The 13,260-nt window shown below is 39.0% G+C and overlaps 3 protein-coding genes across 8 annotated transcripts in view; 2 read left to right on the forward strand and 1 right to left on the reverse strand.

Moving 5' to 3' along the window:
* The window catches only part of LOC103479437 (midnolin), a 7,087-nt gene extending 5,030 nt beyond the window's left edge, over positions 1-2,057 (forward strand). Inside the window, exon 7 of the mRNA XM_008433852.2 lies at positions 114-2,057. Within this exon, the coding sequence (XP_008432074.1) occupies positions 114-286 (173 nt within the window). The 3' untranslated portion in view covers positions 287-2,057. The remainder of the gene's footprint in view (positions 1-113) is intronic.
* Positions 2,058-5,395: 3,338 nt separating this feature from the next.
* cirbpa (cold inducible RNA binding protein a) lies at positions 5,396-9,596 on the forward strand. Of its 6 annotated transcripts, XR_535948.2 has the most exons (8): positions 5,396-5,500; positions 6,135-6,247; positions 6,335-6,441; positions 6,527-6,665; positions 6,744-6,876; positions 6,959-7,017; positions 9,240-9,334; positions 9,415-9,596. XR_535948.2 is itself a non-coding variant. In XM_008433849.2 (7 exons), the coding sequence occupies exons 2-7, from the start codon at positions 6,148-6,150 to the stop codon at positions 8,057-8,059; spliced, it is 543 nt and encodes a 180-aa protein (XP_008432071.1). In that variant the 5' UTR covers positions 5,396-5,500; positions 6,135-6,147; the 3' UTR covers positions 8,060-8,344. The 6 variants fall into 6 exon arrangements, 5 of the variants coding, with proteins under 5 accessions (XP_008432071.1, XP_008432073.1, XP_008432070.1 ...); XM_008433849.2 differs by lacking the exons at positions 9,240-9,334; positions 9,415-9,596 and adding an exon at positions 8,055-8,344; XM_008433851.2 differs by lacking the exons at positions 9,240-9,334; positions 9,415-9,596 and adding an exon at positions 8,055-8,283 and having other exon boundaries at positions 6,527-6,626.
* Positions 9,597-10,378: 782 nt separating this feature from the next.
* Positions 10,379-13,070, reverse strand: ndufa13 (NADH:ubiquinone oxidoreductase subunit A13). Its single transcript, XM_008433846.2, has 5 exons — positions 12,938-13,070; positions 11,546-11,624; positions 11,393-11,464; positions 11,244-11,313; positions 10,379-10,608 (listed from the first exon to the last, which is right to left on the reverse strand). The coding sequence occupies exons 1-5, from the start codon at positions 13,029-13,031 to the stop codon at positions 10,489-10,491; spliced, it is 435 nt and encodes a 144-aa protein (XP_008432068.2). The 5' UTR covers positions 13,032-13,070; the 3' UTR covers positions 10,379-10,488.
* Positions 13,071-13,260: the final 190 nt, after the last annotated feature.

A 13,260-nucleotide genomic window follows, 5' to 3' on the forward strand; every position in this document is an offset into this window, starting at 1 on the left:
TATATATATATAATATTTGTCTTTGTGCATGTGCAATTTCACTCTTTGTTTTCACACACATGCATCGAGTGTAACACGTTTTTTTTTTTCTTTCTTCTTCTCTCTCTCTCCAGGAGGGGATGAGAGTCAGACGCTTCACTCCTCTGAAGAGAATAAGACAATGCACTGCAAGATGGAGCGGCTGCAGCTTCTGATGCATCAGAGGCGTCGCCAGAGGCGGATTCGTAGGTGTTCTCTCCTCCATGGATTCGCTCAGCCAAACCAGCACCGGCTCCACCGTTCCTAGTGTACGCAAGCCGCTCACTGTGATTTCTTCTTGTAGCTATTTGAACAGAAGGAAGGAATTTTCTTAATATGCAGTGCATAAAACCAGAGCAGGTTTTTTTTTTTTCTGTTCCTAGTGAGATTTATCAGTAGCTCTTGAGTAGCAAGAGCTACTAAAGAAAAACGTATAAGCTTTATGGAGATGACTCTTAATGTAGCATAATAATACAGAAAGTTGTTTTTTTTATTTCTCTGTTCTACATTCATTTAGAGGTTAGTTACTGTGAGCAGAAACAAAACAACTTATGATTAAGAGGGTTTCTGTTCTCAGCTCTGTGGGTTTTGGGGGCTTGTTATTCTCTGGACATAAAAACAAATAGCAAATCAACCTTGAAAATGATGCAGGACTATGTCGTTTTTAACTCATGAGTTGTGCCTTACAACAACATGCAGTATTTACAGATGGTCCTCCTAGTTTTCCTTCTCCACCAGTAAGACTATCCCCAGCTCATGAAATATACATTATGTTTTCCTCCTCATCCTTAAAGGGATATTTTAGGATTTTGAAATTGAGGGTCTTTAAAAGGTTTTACTATCTCAACTGAAGTTGATAACCCTTCTTACTTAGTATAATCTTTGCAAACTTGCTTTCAAATAACACCAGGATTATGTGTGCAGGTTAGAGCACACATAATCGGGCAGTCTAGAGCCTTACTGAAATCCCTAAAAAAAAGGGATTAATCAACAAAGAAATTGATTAATATTAAAATATTCTTATATTCCTAACAAGCCTCAGTGGTCGTTGTTACTGTAGGACATGATATTTTCACAATTAAAAATAACGACAGAAAATATTCTGAAAATTCTGCTTGTTTTATTTCTGAATATCTGGTGGAAATCTCCTTGAATATGATCATTGAGTATGTGTTTGTGCATAAAATAAGCAGATTTTTAGTTTCTAGCTCGTTGAAAATGCTTCTTTTTTTTTTTTAAAGTCGTTTATGTTCTGTAATCAGAACGTGTTTCAGGAGGATCATTGGTGGCGCACCGCCTCCAGCCTACGCTGCTTGTGTCCATCAGCTTCTTTGCAAATAACCACTTGATGGCTTGACATTTCATATGAGCGTTTGCATAAACTTCTACCACCTTTATGAGATTTGAGTACTTTTAAGATAGAAGTCAACATATGTCGTGGCTCCTCTTGGGCCAGTATTAGGTTCAGCCTCCAGGTCTGTCTAATCTGATTATTGAATGAATACTAGAAGGGTTGTATTATATTCTCCTCAAAAAAATAAAAGGACCACTTAAGTGTTCACTTTATTTTTTTGAGCAGTGTATATTTATAATATATTAGCAGCTCAAAACCTTTGAAGGCATCTTTAGTTTTAAAATCTTGAATTATCCCTTAAAATATGCATCGATATGTCTGTGTTGGTTTCCGGTTCACCTCCACGCTGTAATTCCTGTAATGTGAACGACACAGTCCAAACACTGTGACTTGTCTTGTTTGGCATACTGTTCTGTAAATTTKATGTAAATATTCTACTTAGTGATGTATTCTGAGTTAAGTTTATCTGTGATTGGACGAGATCAATGTATTTGATCAGGYGACTTACCTCTTTCATGTTTATTAAAGAGTGTGCCTCTTACAACTGACCACAACTCTAAGCAATATATTGCCTTATCATGAATGTTAAGAGTCTGTGTCATCTTTGGAGAATATTCCCTTTAAAAATGAAGAAGAGCATATAAACAACAATGAAAGCAGAGACTTAATAAAACCTTGAACAGACTTTATTAGTTCATTCGACTTTTCTATGTGGAGTTCACCCTTTCACGTTGAGGCATTTGTTGGAAGAACCAACTGGTTTGTCAACACCGTTTGTCGAGGGTGAGGAACGAGGAATAGATCAACTCAAAACTGGCTCTTCACCCTTTTATTTCATTCAGTGTCATCTTTATGGTGTGCTGAGTGCTGGACTGTGACTATCATTGTTCCAAAATGAGTTTGTGTTATATACACTGCATCATTTGACATTAAACATTTTTATATAAAGCTAGCAATATCCTTATTTCTTTACGTTGAGAGACAATTCTCGGGTCTGGAAAAAGATCTCCAGGTGAAAATTATTTTAAAAAGCATTTAAAAGAATATTCAACTGAATGTTCGTTCTTTAGATGAATATTTAGAGAATATTCATTCTATAAAAGCAAAGAATGCATATTTGTATATTCTCTGTCTCACCAACAGCGTTTATTGCTTTGCTTCCTGTGAAACGCACAGGAGCTTCTTCTGCCGGGTTTTCGTGTGTTGGAAAGGAAAACATCCATTTCCTCCTACACTCTCCTCCATACTCCTCCTCCTCGTTTCAGCGCTGCAGAGAGAAGCTCCCCTCCCCCACACCTTTTGTCACAATCCCTGCCTTGTGGTGAAAAGACAAATCTCCTTTGTAGTGTGACATGCAAATGCCAAGTCTTAACCAGACTATTCTTCATTAGCATTCAAAGTGTGGATTTTGTTCTTTTTCGAGGTGAACCTCCCAGATCTCCTTCAATCCCAGGATGTAGTTTTCAGCTCTCTGCAGTGTGGCTATTAGGCTAACGCTAGCAACATACATGCTTTGCTTAAATAAAGAGAAACACAGGTTTGCTTAAATCCCGCCATTAGTAGCTGTTCATAAACCTCTCCTGTTTCACTTACTGGGGTGGATCAAAAGTGATGAATGACACCCGTTCAGAGCAGCACCGAGAACACGGATGGCGTCGTGAGTGGAGCTCTGCTTCTGGCGACAAATCAGTTGCGGTGAGAGGAGCTGCAGCAGCCGGGGGGTGTGCTGATAACTGATAAAACACATGAGCATGAGTAAAAACACCGTATGGGCTTTGAAGCCAGTGTTGGAGAGGTGACATTATGCTCTGGGAAATGAAGACTATGTGACACAGAGACCCCAAAAACATGAATGCATTGGGTAAATCCAAAGCAGAGCTGGTACAGAGGAGAACAGCCTTTGGAGAGGAGAGAGGCTGATTTCTGTGCAAACCTGAACAGCCAGTTTTCAACCAACGTTCTCTGTTTGAATGTTGAAAGACCTGAAGGCATTTTCAAATGCAACTACACCTCTGCCGGATAGCAACAACTGGCTGATGACCCTCATCTGGTTTATTGTTAGGCGTTTCACCCCCACGTCCTGTCTTTTTTTGTTGTTGTTGTTGTTGTTTTTACAGCGACAGCTGCAGAGAGACAGAGTTGAACGTCCTGGGGGCGGCTTTACATACTAAAGTACTGCGAAAGAGCAGTGAGACAGAAACCAAAATTAGTCAGAACAAGGTCAAATGCGACAGGCATCTGATATGCAACACATTTGATTCCCCAATCTACACTGTCCTGAAAAAGTATAAATACYCCATTTACATTTTTATTTTGTCAAACTTCTACGTCATTCTACTCACAAGTATTTTATTTATTTTGTTAGACAACATTGTGAAAATTGTTTAGGGTTAGGCAAATAATTTTTTTTTTTTTTTACAAAATAAATCTGAAAAGAATAACTTGTATTCACCCTGTTTAGATACACCTAAATAAAACCAGACCCTCTCCTGCTTGGTGAATGGAGTCCACATGTGTCCTAACTAACCCAAAGTTAGCTGTTGTTTCCTCCTGCTGCTTGGGAGACATACTGTCCCTCCARTGTTTAATATTTTTTGCCCTTGGTATAAAACGATTATGTTGTCTGTCTACTGATGGAGCAAACTCGGAGCCAATACAGACTCTGTSCCTTTCTTGGAGCTTTAATCTAACCTGTTCATGTGTTTCTGACTTTGTTGCTCTCATATCATGTGCATGGTATTAAATAAACCTGGTATTTTCACTTAACAGTGCTTGGCAATATTTTTTTGTATGTATTTTAAGTAGTAACCATAGTTTCTGTCACCGTAAACTGGCATTAACCACTGGMAATGCCAGTTTGTTTTGGCATTTCCACTAAATGCYAAAGCAAACTGCTCTATTTGCCATTTCAGTTCCTAATATTTGCTGGCCATTGCAGCTTTTTAATGTTATGGATGCTTTTAGAGATACTTTTACTTCACACACCGCCAGGTTGGATATTGGACTTAATGAAATTAACAAATTGATCAGGTCTTGCTGCTTGAGTTCACATAATCTAACCAAAAAAAAAAGAAAAAAAGAAAACAATTCTAAGGGGGAAACCCTTACATTTATATTTTTAGTTAATGTAGGAAAATGCCAGTAGATATTATGTGTATGCTATAGCATACACATAATTTTTTTTTTTTAAATCTCTCTCTTTCTCACTGATTATTTCTGTTTTTATTTTAATTATGTAAAGCACTTTGAAATGCCTTGCTGCTGAAATGTGCTATACAAATAAAATTTGATTGATTGATTGATAATAGGACATAATATCTAAGAAATTTTTCTTTTTCATATAAAATATTTAAAAGATTTGATATGAGTCAATGAAGATAACAGTGAAACTTAAAATCCTCATTTTACATACAAGTGGATTATAACAAAGTTCATAACTGATAACGCAACACAAGCCAAGAGAGGGAGAAAAAACGCGTACGAATGCTGTGTTTTGTTATCAAATGGAAAATCTGTAAGAGAGATGAAACACGAGATATCTCAACATGTTTGTTTTTATAAAGATACTGCGTAAAATAGGCAGACAATGGAAAACAAAATGCTAAGACTTTCATACACAAACACATCTGTCGCGGTGAGAAAAYGACAAATGAGTATTCCAAAATGGGACTTCTGCGTTTTTTGGACAATAAATAAGTTGGATCAACGAGGTTTGCAAAATGGAGGGAACACGAGGACGAGAAGCCATGAAAACCAACACCGCCCCTTTAATTACCACACAGAGATTCGAAATGATAAACGTAATTCCACCATTAAATGGTTTRCACACAACAAATATGGAGGACACTATAAAGGACAATTTAGGTTTTAGTGCGAAAAGTGGAAAGACTTCTCGTTTCGTAATCGAAACGAAGTGTTTTCAGCATGCCCACAAGTTGTTTTTCAGCCTGGATTAGTAGTTGTTCGATGCGCTGAACGGGAGATGGCAGTAGAGTTACCATACTGTTGAACCATAGAAGAAGTGTTCTGAGYCTAACATATAAAAAGGGGCGTCCCTCCTTTCCCGGTCTCACTCGACGCTTATCGACACGTCTTTACGTTCTCCTGTTCTCCACATAAGGACAAAAGGTATTTGCGCCGTTCGCATTTACTATAGTTCTGATATTTACGTAGGCGGAGGTTGACCGTTCTGCACTTATTCTATTTTAATGTAAGGTCTTGGTGTGTTTGAAAGATATTTTTTTTAGTAATCGTTAAATATAAAAATTCTAAAATTCGATGTATTCTTGGTGTAGAACATATGAGAAAAACAGGCATGGCAATTCTTAGCCTAATTTGGTTGTTTTGAATACTTATGTAAGCCTAAAAGTAGGGCAACGTGCTGCAGTTAAGTAGGTCACTAAGACAAAGACCAGCCCGGTTTTACAAAATGGCGACGAAGAAAAACCGGGCTAATGGCTAAATCAAACAAAGGCATCCCTTCTTATGAATTCGAAATGACGTTGGGTTTTAATTAGRGTAACCAAGTTTACATCGTTCATTTTACACATTTTATTAACCTAAAAGACATTTGTATTGCTTCGAAAAACCGTCATGAGTGACTGACCAAAAAGTGCGCAACTGCCAGGCGCCATTTTGTAACTGACCTACTTTCTGCTAAAGCTGCGTCATCGTGCCTGCCGTTTTCTTGACGAGGCTGGAATGGGACGTGTGGGATTTTCTTTAACACTCTTAATTTTTTTTTTTTTTTTTACTCTTTCAGTTACTTTGTGAAAATGTCGGATGAGGGTAAGCTGTTCATCGGAGGTCTTAGCTTCGAGACCAACGAAGATTCTTTGGCTGCAGCTTTCGGCAAATACGGAACCATCGAAAAAGGTAGTGTATTTTGAACTGTATTCTATAGTGGAAAAGGGCGCCATTTATATCAAACGGAAGTTTAAAATATATATATATATTTTTTAGTTGACGTGATCAGAGACAAAGAGACAGGAAGATCTCGTGGCTTCGGCTTTGTGAAGTACGACAATGTTGAGGATGCTAAAGATGCTCTGGATGCCATGAACGGAAAGGTAATTTTTGTGCTTTTATGTAYTAGCCGTCTGCAACTAAATATTTTAAGACACAAACTAATTTGTGTCTTTTAATGCCCTGTAGACACTTGACGGTCGGGCAATTCGAGTTGATGAGGCAGGAAAGGGTGGTCGCTCCAGAGGAGGCTTTAGCTCTGGCCCACGTGGAGGCAGATTCAACTCAGGTGGCCGAGGGGGAAGGGGACGTGGCTTCTCCAGGGGTGGTGAGTATTGCAACCAAACTAATTCACTCTCCTTTTTTTCTCCCTGCTTTGTACGTAATATTTGCTCTGTGCAATTAGGTGGCAGCTACGGCGACAGAAGCTACGGCGACAGGAGCTATGGCGACAGGAGCTTCGGCGGTGGAGACAGAAGCTTTGGCGGCGGTGGATACAGAAGTGGAGGATATTCTTCAGGTGGTTACAGGGACAACAGGTAAGTCTGCTAACCAGCCTTTGAATAGCAATATCTACAAGCAATAAAGATGGTAAAACTTACTTTTGCTGTCATCTTTTAGGGGACAGGGTGGATATGGTGACCGCTCTGGATCCTATCGCGACAGCTATGACAGCTATGGTAAGCATCTTTTATGYGACTAAATGTAGCTATTTTTGTGGGCTGTCAAACCTTAAGTGATACCGTATGTTGTAGTGCTTTACTAAAGACGTTGACAACTTGCCGTAGCACAAATTTGGAGGATTCTTTTGAAAAGTTTTCAAACTRCCATATTCAAGTAATATTAAGGATACCTTTTGTAGCCCTAATATTTAAGACTCATGTGTGCCCCTCAGTTCTGTACCTGAGCCCAAGGTCGAGCCTCATTGCATACAGTTGCCTGTCTTTGCTGTCCCGTTCCACAMTGAAAGAGGCTGGCGGAGACATTTAAGCTCTAAGGCAGATGACAATGCCACCTTCAAAAGTCGCTCACTTCTCAACTGATGGAGCCCTTTGAGCAAAAAAATCCAAGGGAGGGTTGTAGCACTAGCTCTAGTGGGTTGAATGGATATTGTGAAACACCAGTGTCAACATTCAGTGTCTTTACCTGTGCCCACTTCTTATCCTCCAGCGACACACGAGTAAACCTCCCTGATTCAAGATTCATCACTTGGCTGGCCGTATTTGAAAGCTGTGCTCCTCAAGGAAAAAAAAACATGTCCACGTGTATTATGTAGTTCTGTTGTAGAAGCTTGGCATCTGACTTAAATGTAGCCATGAGTTTTGGTTATTTCTCAACCATGTTACAAATTAAAATTCAGTCTTGCTCAATTGACCACTCCCATCGTTCAAAACATCTGTATGATCTCACTACTGTACGGTCCCCTTTTATTAACGTGGGGATAAAACAGCTATCCACATTGCTTTCTGTCGATCAGTTAATCAGCTAATTTCTTTTGTCCAGCACTTTAAAGTGTTTTGTTTTTTATAAGATCTTAAATGGGGCTTTTTTTTTGTTATCCTTGTTGATAAACTGACCTACCTCCTACCAAATCTTTAAACTGAGGAAAGAACTAGCATTCTCAGATTAACCTTTGGGGGATTTTATTGTTAAATTTCTTAAACTATTGAGAACCTTAGCTTACCCAAGGCTCATTTTGTGTTCAATCTCCCAAAAGAGTGAATTCCTGGTGAACTACACATCCGAAGTGGCCGGCTGTTCATGAAGTTGCAAAATGCAGCATGCTACAGTCTGCCCAAGGTATCTTCTGTGCTCTGCTCAACATCTGCATCTTAAATGTGCTGTAAATGGACTCTTGTTTAAAGTGATCAGAAAATGTAACTTCGTTACCAGAGTAAACTGAACGGGAACAGTTTTTTTTTGTACTTTATGTTCTTTGTATGATCCAAGATTTTTTTTTCTTTGTCAGTTTGGCTTCATGGAGCCTATTAAAACAATGTGAAATGATCCTGATTCCGTTGCCTCTTCAAAATGATCACATGGGAAATGTTAAGGTGGTGGCTAACTCATTGCTGCGTGGGAACACTGTTTAATTCCCAACATCACTTTAAAATGAATGTTGTGGAAGGGCACTAAAATTTGGCTTTCTTCCATGAAAGATTAACTTGTGCAGCTGCTTAATTTCTATCATGTAAGGTTAGGCAAATTTTCTTGGTCCAGTGCCTCCTGTACATTTGTTAAAGGAATTTGATTTGAACCGTGTCCAGTGAGTTCAAACTTCAGTGAAATTTAAAATTGAAAGTGACACAAGTTTTCAAGCCACCAGCTGGTGTCCTGTCAATGCTTCAGTATGTTCAAGACCTCAGCTCCTTCAAAAACCTACAAGTCCTTGGAGAGAAGTGTTGCGCCTGCCAACAAGTGCTCAAAGATGAAAAGCTGCTCTTGCCTATATCATAAATGAAGAAAGTAGGCCAGTGCACGTGAGGTAAAAATCTCCTTTTGCTTTGCTCACATCCTTGAAAAGCAGTTCTCATTGTTTCCATGAATACCTACAATTGTGTAAAGTCCTGTGCTTCAGATGTCTCCTGCAAACATGCCATGGCCTCCTCCCTGAATCAGATAATGCCATAATGAGGGAATGTTTTAAGGAAGCTTCCGGATTGTAGCGCTCTAAAAGTCCGCAAACATTTGCCTCTAAGTCACGGATAGAATTGTGCTCGGTCAAGTTCTGTTCACCCCCATTGCTCCTCAAAATTTCCTCCAGTAATAACTTTCCAAGTCACCCATATTACTGCAACCACACTACTTGAAATGTTTGTTCTCCTATGGCAAGTTTAAGTGTTGCATGCAGAATCTTGTGCTCCCTGTGTGTTCTTTAGACCTAATTGATTTCTTTCTCTAGGTTGAACTGACCCGCTGAGACTTGACTGGATCTCATCACAGCGTGGTCTGATGGCTACAGCTGGCACAGTGCCTCAGGCAGACTCGCCTTATCAGGTAAATGACACTGCATGTGGACCTGTTCAGGTGAATCCACTTAACATTTTGAGTGAACCTGGCATGTTGATGTGTTGCAGGTCGCTATGAAGGAGTRGGTTTGGCGCAGTCTGCACCGAAAAGTAYGGAAGGTCCTTTTGGATGGCTTGTCAGAAACGTGTAAAACATGAGCAACTGTGAAATGTTTAACGTCAAAGACTGTTGGAGACATTCTGCAGCTAATGCTCTTTTATTTTTGTAAAATAAAGCTGAGACTAAATCACTTGGTCTTGTTTTTACTTTTGTGATGGGGTTGGAAAAAATCATATGGCTGAAAGGCTTTTCTGCTTGACATATTTTCAGTTCAATGGCCTTCACATTTGAAAAACTGCTTCCCTTTGATGGGTACCTGGCAAATTAATGGTTACTGTAGYCCAAGAGCATCCCCTCRTTTGTTGCTAAGGCAGTTGTGCATGGCAACAAATGACTCGATGCTTTGATGTAATCTGTTACTAAGGGAGTTGACCAATAGGTGGAGTGTGAACAACTTTGCAAGTGAGGTTTTGATTTCTCCATTAGTCTGCACTGTTTTACTAGGTGGGGAGTTTATTTGTAAGGGGGGCAGAAGCCAGTTGACATGCTGGGTGCTTTCAAAATATCAATTTATCCTGTTACACTTGACTGGATTTATTGGTATCAGCATAGTTTTGTAATTTTAAGCACTTAAATCTTTATAATTTGTAAAGTTTGACACCTCATGCTTTTCAAAAAGCTCAGGTCTGCTGCATTGAAAAGCTTGAGCTGTTTTCCCTTTTTAATCRGCTGTTCTGGAGCAGAAAACGTGCAGGCTGGTGAACACCAGGTTTGAAAAACTGATCCAACATCCACCCCACAAACTGACAGCTGCTATATTCAGAGCTGCCGCACTGCAAATATCTGCCAAAAACTACAATATTTTACAATGAAAAAAGAACTCCAGAAAAAATTCTTTGAAAAGTGTACTGACCTAACTAGAATTTATTTTATTTTTTTTACACCTAAATCAAAACCAAAGTWAAAAAAACATTACGGTAAAGAAAAAAAACTTTATTGAACATTTACAAGCTGAAGTGAGCGAGCGCTCAGGTCCACAGGGGAGCTGATGGAGTCTGGGACGATCTTCATCACGGCTGGAATCACACGTACCACAGGAAGCCAAAGCGCTTGTGCAAATACTGCTCACGTGGCCGGAGGCTGAACAGCTCGTCTGACAGCGGGGGCACCCAGCGATCGGTGTGGAAGACGCTCTCACCCACCTGCAGAAAACATTACAGTGGCAAATTTCACTGACTTGAATTTGAAGTGATGAGATTTTCATGGGAAAACATTGGAATYAGAATTTTGATGAGATTTTACTGAAAAGGACATAATGGTCTTCTGGTCAATTTTATATATATATATTTTTTTAAATCTATTTTCACTCATTTACGGATGAATTTACGGCAATCATAAAAGTATTTAGATTTTTCCAACCAGAATATTTGCGGTTTTATTCTACCTGGCAAACACTTTACTGCYATGTGCTGCAGTGTAATAGAAAATTAATATACTTGTTGATCACCATACTTACGCAGCTCAATTCTGTGTGATTGAGTCTTCAATTTAAAACTTTTTCAAAATAATAATGTGGCRTTCGAGTAGGTCATTTATTACAAGAGTAAATAATAAAGATGGTAAACTAAGACTATTATTGCTCCCTTTACCTCACTTCCTGTAGTTTGATCTTAGATTTTGGAATAGAAGGTGCAGCGATGTAAACTTGTGTGTGAAAATTAAAGCTAATCCAAGAATGTTGGAAGTTTATACATGAAAAGTGAATGTGATGCCTCAGAATATTATATAACATGGTTATGAAAAATATAAGGAATAATTAGGTGAATATATCCTCTACCTTCCAGCCTGGCACATCTTTCATGATGATCGACTCCTCTTCCAAGTTTTCCCTCAGCATCCTTAAAGTTCTGTGGAAACGTGAAACGCATTTGCTTAGTGCCTGAACGTCGACTCCTTGAACGTCGACGTGCGAGTTCTTATCCTCACCTTCGGTCGTGCTCTGCCTGAATAAGCGGCATCAGTGCTATCCTGGCCTCCAGCTCCTCGATCAGCAAGCGCCTGCGACACAAACATCACAACMCCGCTGTGGCCATCGCAGACAGTCTGACAAGRGGAGCCAAAACGAGAGCCGCGCCTTACCTCCTCTCTCTGTTCCAGCTAAACATCCGCCAGTAGCCGATCGCCATGATGCCGATCCCGATTCCAAACATACTATACCCTGGTAATAGGAGAAATAAGTCACGCATTACCTCTGATTCTCCGCACATTCATTTCAGCTGTTTGAATTCACAAATCTAAATTGGATTATTTTGCATTTAATTTAACTTCCTTTTAGGATCAACAAAGTATTTTTTTAACAGAACTGAATTCCACAAGTTTACATATGTGCAAAGAAAATGAAAGGTGATTTTTTTTTWAAAAATAACATTGATGCATTGTGTGTTAATAATGTAGATTAGATTTGACTGCTCTAACTTATCAAGCAACACCCCTCTTGTCGTCTACAGCATCAAAATTTCCATTTTTGTTTGTAAAAACAGAGTAAAGGTTTCAAAGACTTTTAAAGAATCGAATCGACCCAGAATATTTCAGTCCCATTTTAAATTGTTTTAAGTATTGGAGTTTACACACTTGATCTGATCTAAGGATCCAACGTGATGATTATGTCTGCCTGGAAAGCAGTGGCAAACAGTAATATCATACAAAGATAACATAACCACAAAAGCAGTTTTTAATGATGATTTCAAGTATTATGAAGAAAAATTCATTGAAACTGAGGTACACCAGGTTCACTTAACAGGCCAGGGTGTGGTTAGTTTATTAAACTAAAGGGAAAAACAGCTCATATTAACAGATAATTTATAGTTTACAAAACGAGGGCATTATACATACACACACACATATATATATATATATATACACACATATATTAGACAAAGTTCCCTCTTAATGAATGCAATCATTATTTAGAGACTGCATGTTGCGTTAAATCCAGGTTATCTTTGCCTGACATTAAAAGTTGTTTGATCCATTCAACTATTCTGTCTTACAATAGACACATTTGGTAGTCGAGATTCATTCAAAGCGGTAATAAAATCAAAGTATTCCAGGAATTTCCTACTGCAATTGAAGTAACACTCGTACAGCTACAGATATGCGTTAAACTAATTAGATAATCAATAGTTTTTCACAACAAACGAAGCTATATCCTTCAAAGCGACCGAAGTAAACAAAGCAAACATGCTAGCAGTTTAGCAAGTCAAAACGCCTAAAGTGTTTTCTAGGTAATGTATACGTTTAATTTACTAATACTTAGCACCGRTACAAATCATAATACTGTTCCGTTACAGAAGCAGAGCTACATAAAAAGAAAAACTACCAACAGTGAGCCTTTCATTTCAGATTGTGTCTCTATATGAGCTGACACCGAGCAGTTAGCATGAGCTAATGTTGGGACAGTGCAAGGTCTCCAGTCGGACTGGAGTTTCTCTTTTTCCCGGATTTAAGTAGGTTTATATGCAGTGTATGTACCCGATAATCCTCGTTTCGGAAGATTTCTCTTGTAATCAAAAGCAGAATATCCTCCCGGAGGAGGCATGTCCTGCTTCACCTTGGACCCCGCCATCTTGCCCAGGCCTCCTCCTTCACAGACAGGGAGTCTTCTTCTTTAATGCACAGAGAACGGATTGTAGATGCGCTCCACATCGCCCCCACGTGTTAGATCAAGGWAAACCATTTTATTGCACGTTAAAGAGTAGTGACAAAATCATGTAGRTATACATAGAGGTGAGCAGAATAACTAAGAGTTTTACTTGAATATTATGTTAAGTTATGATAATGACGTGGAAATAAAA

This window comes from Poecilia reticulata, linkage group LG17 (genome assembly GCF_000633615.1).
Source record: "Poecilia reticulata strain Guanapo linkage group LG17, Guppy_female_1.0+MT, whole genome shotgun sequence".
Classification (NCBI taxonomy): Eukaryota; Metazoa; Chordata; class Actinopteri; order Cyprinodontiformes; family Poeciliidae; genus Poecilia; species Poecilia reticulata.

Excerpts from the sequence above, each read along its gene's own strand:
- ndufa13 (XM_008433846.2), bottom strand. The coding sequence starts at position 13,031 with ATGGCGGGGTCCAAGGTGAAGCAGGACATGCCTCCTCCGGGAGGATAT. Across the intron at positions 11,625-12,937 it reads TCCGAAACGAGGATTATCGG|GGTATAGTATGTTTGGAATC; the intron begins GTACATACACTG and ends TCCTATTACCAG. Across the intron at positions 10,609-11,243 it reads AAGATGTGCCAGGCTGGAAG|GTGGGTGAGAGCGTCTTCCA; the intron begins GTAGAGGATATA and ends TGTTTTCTGCAG.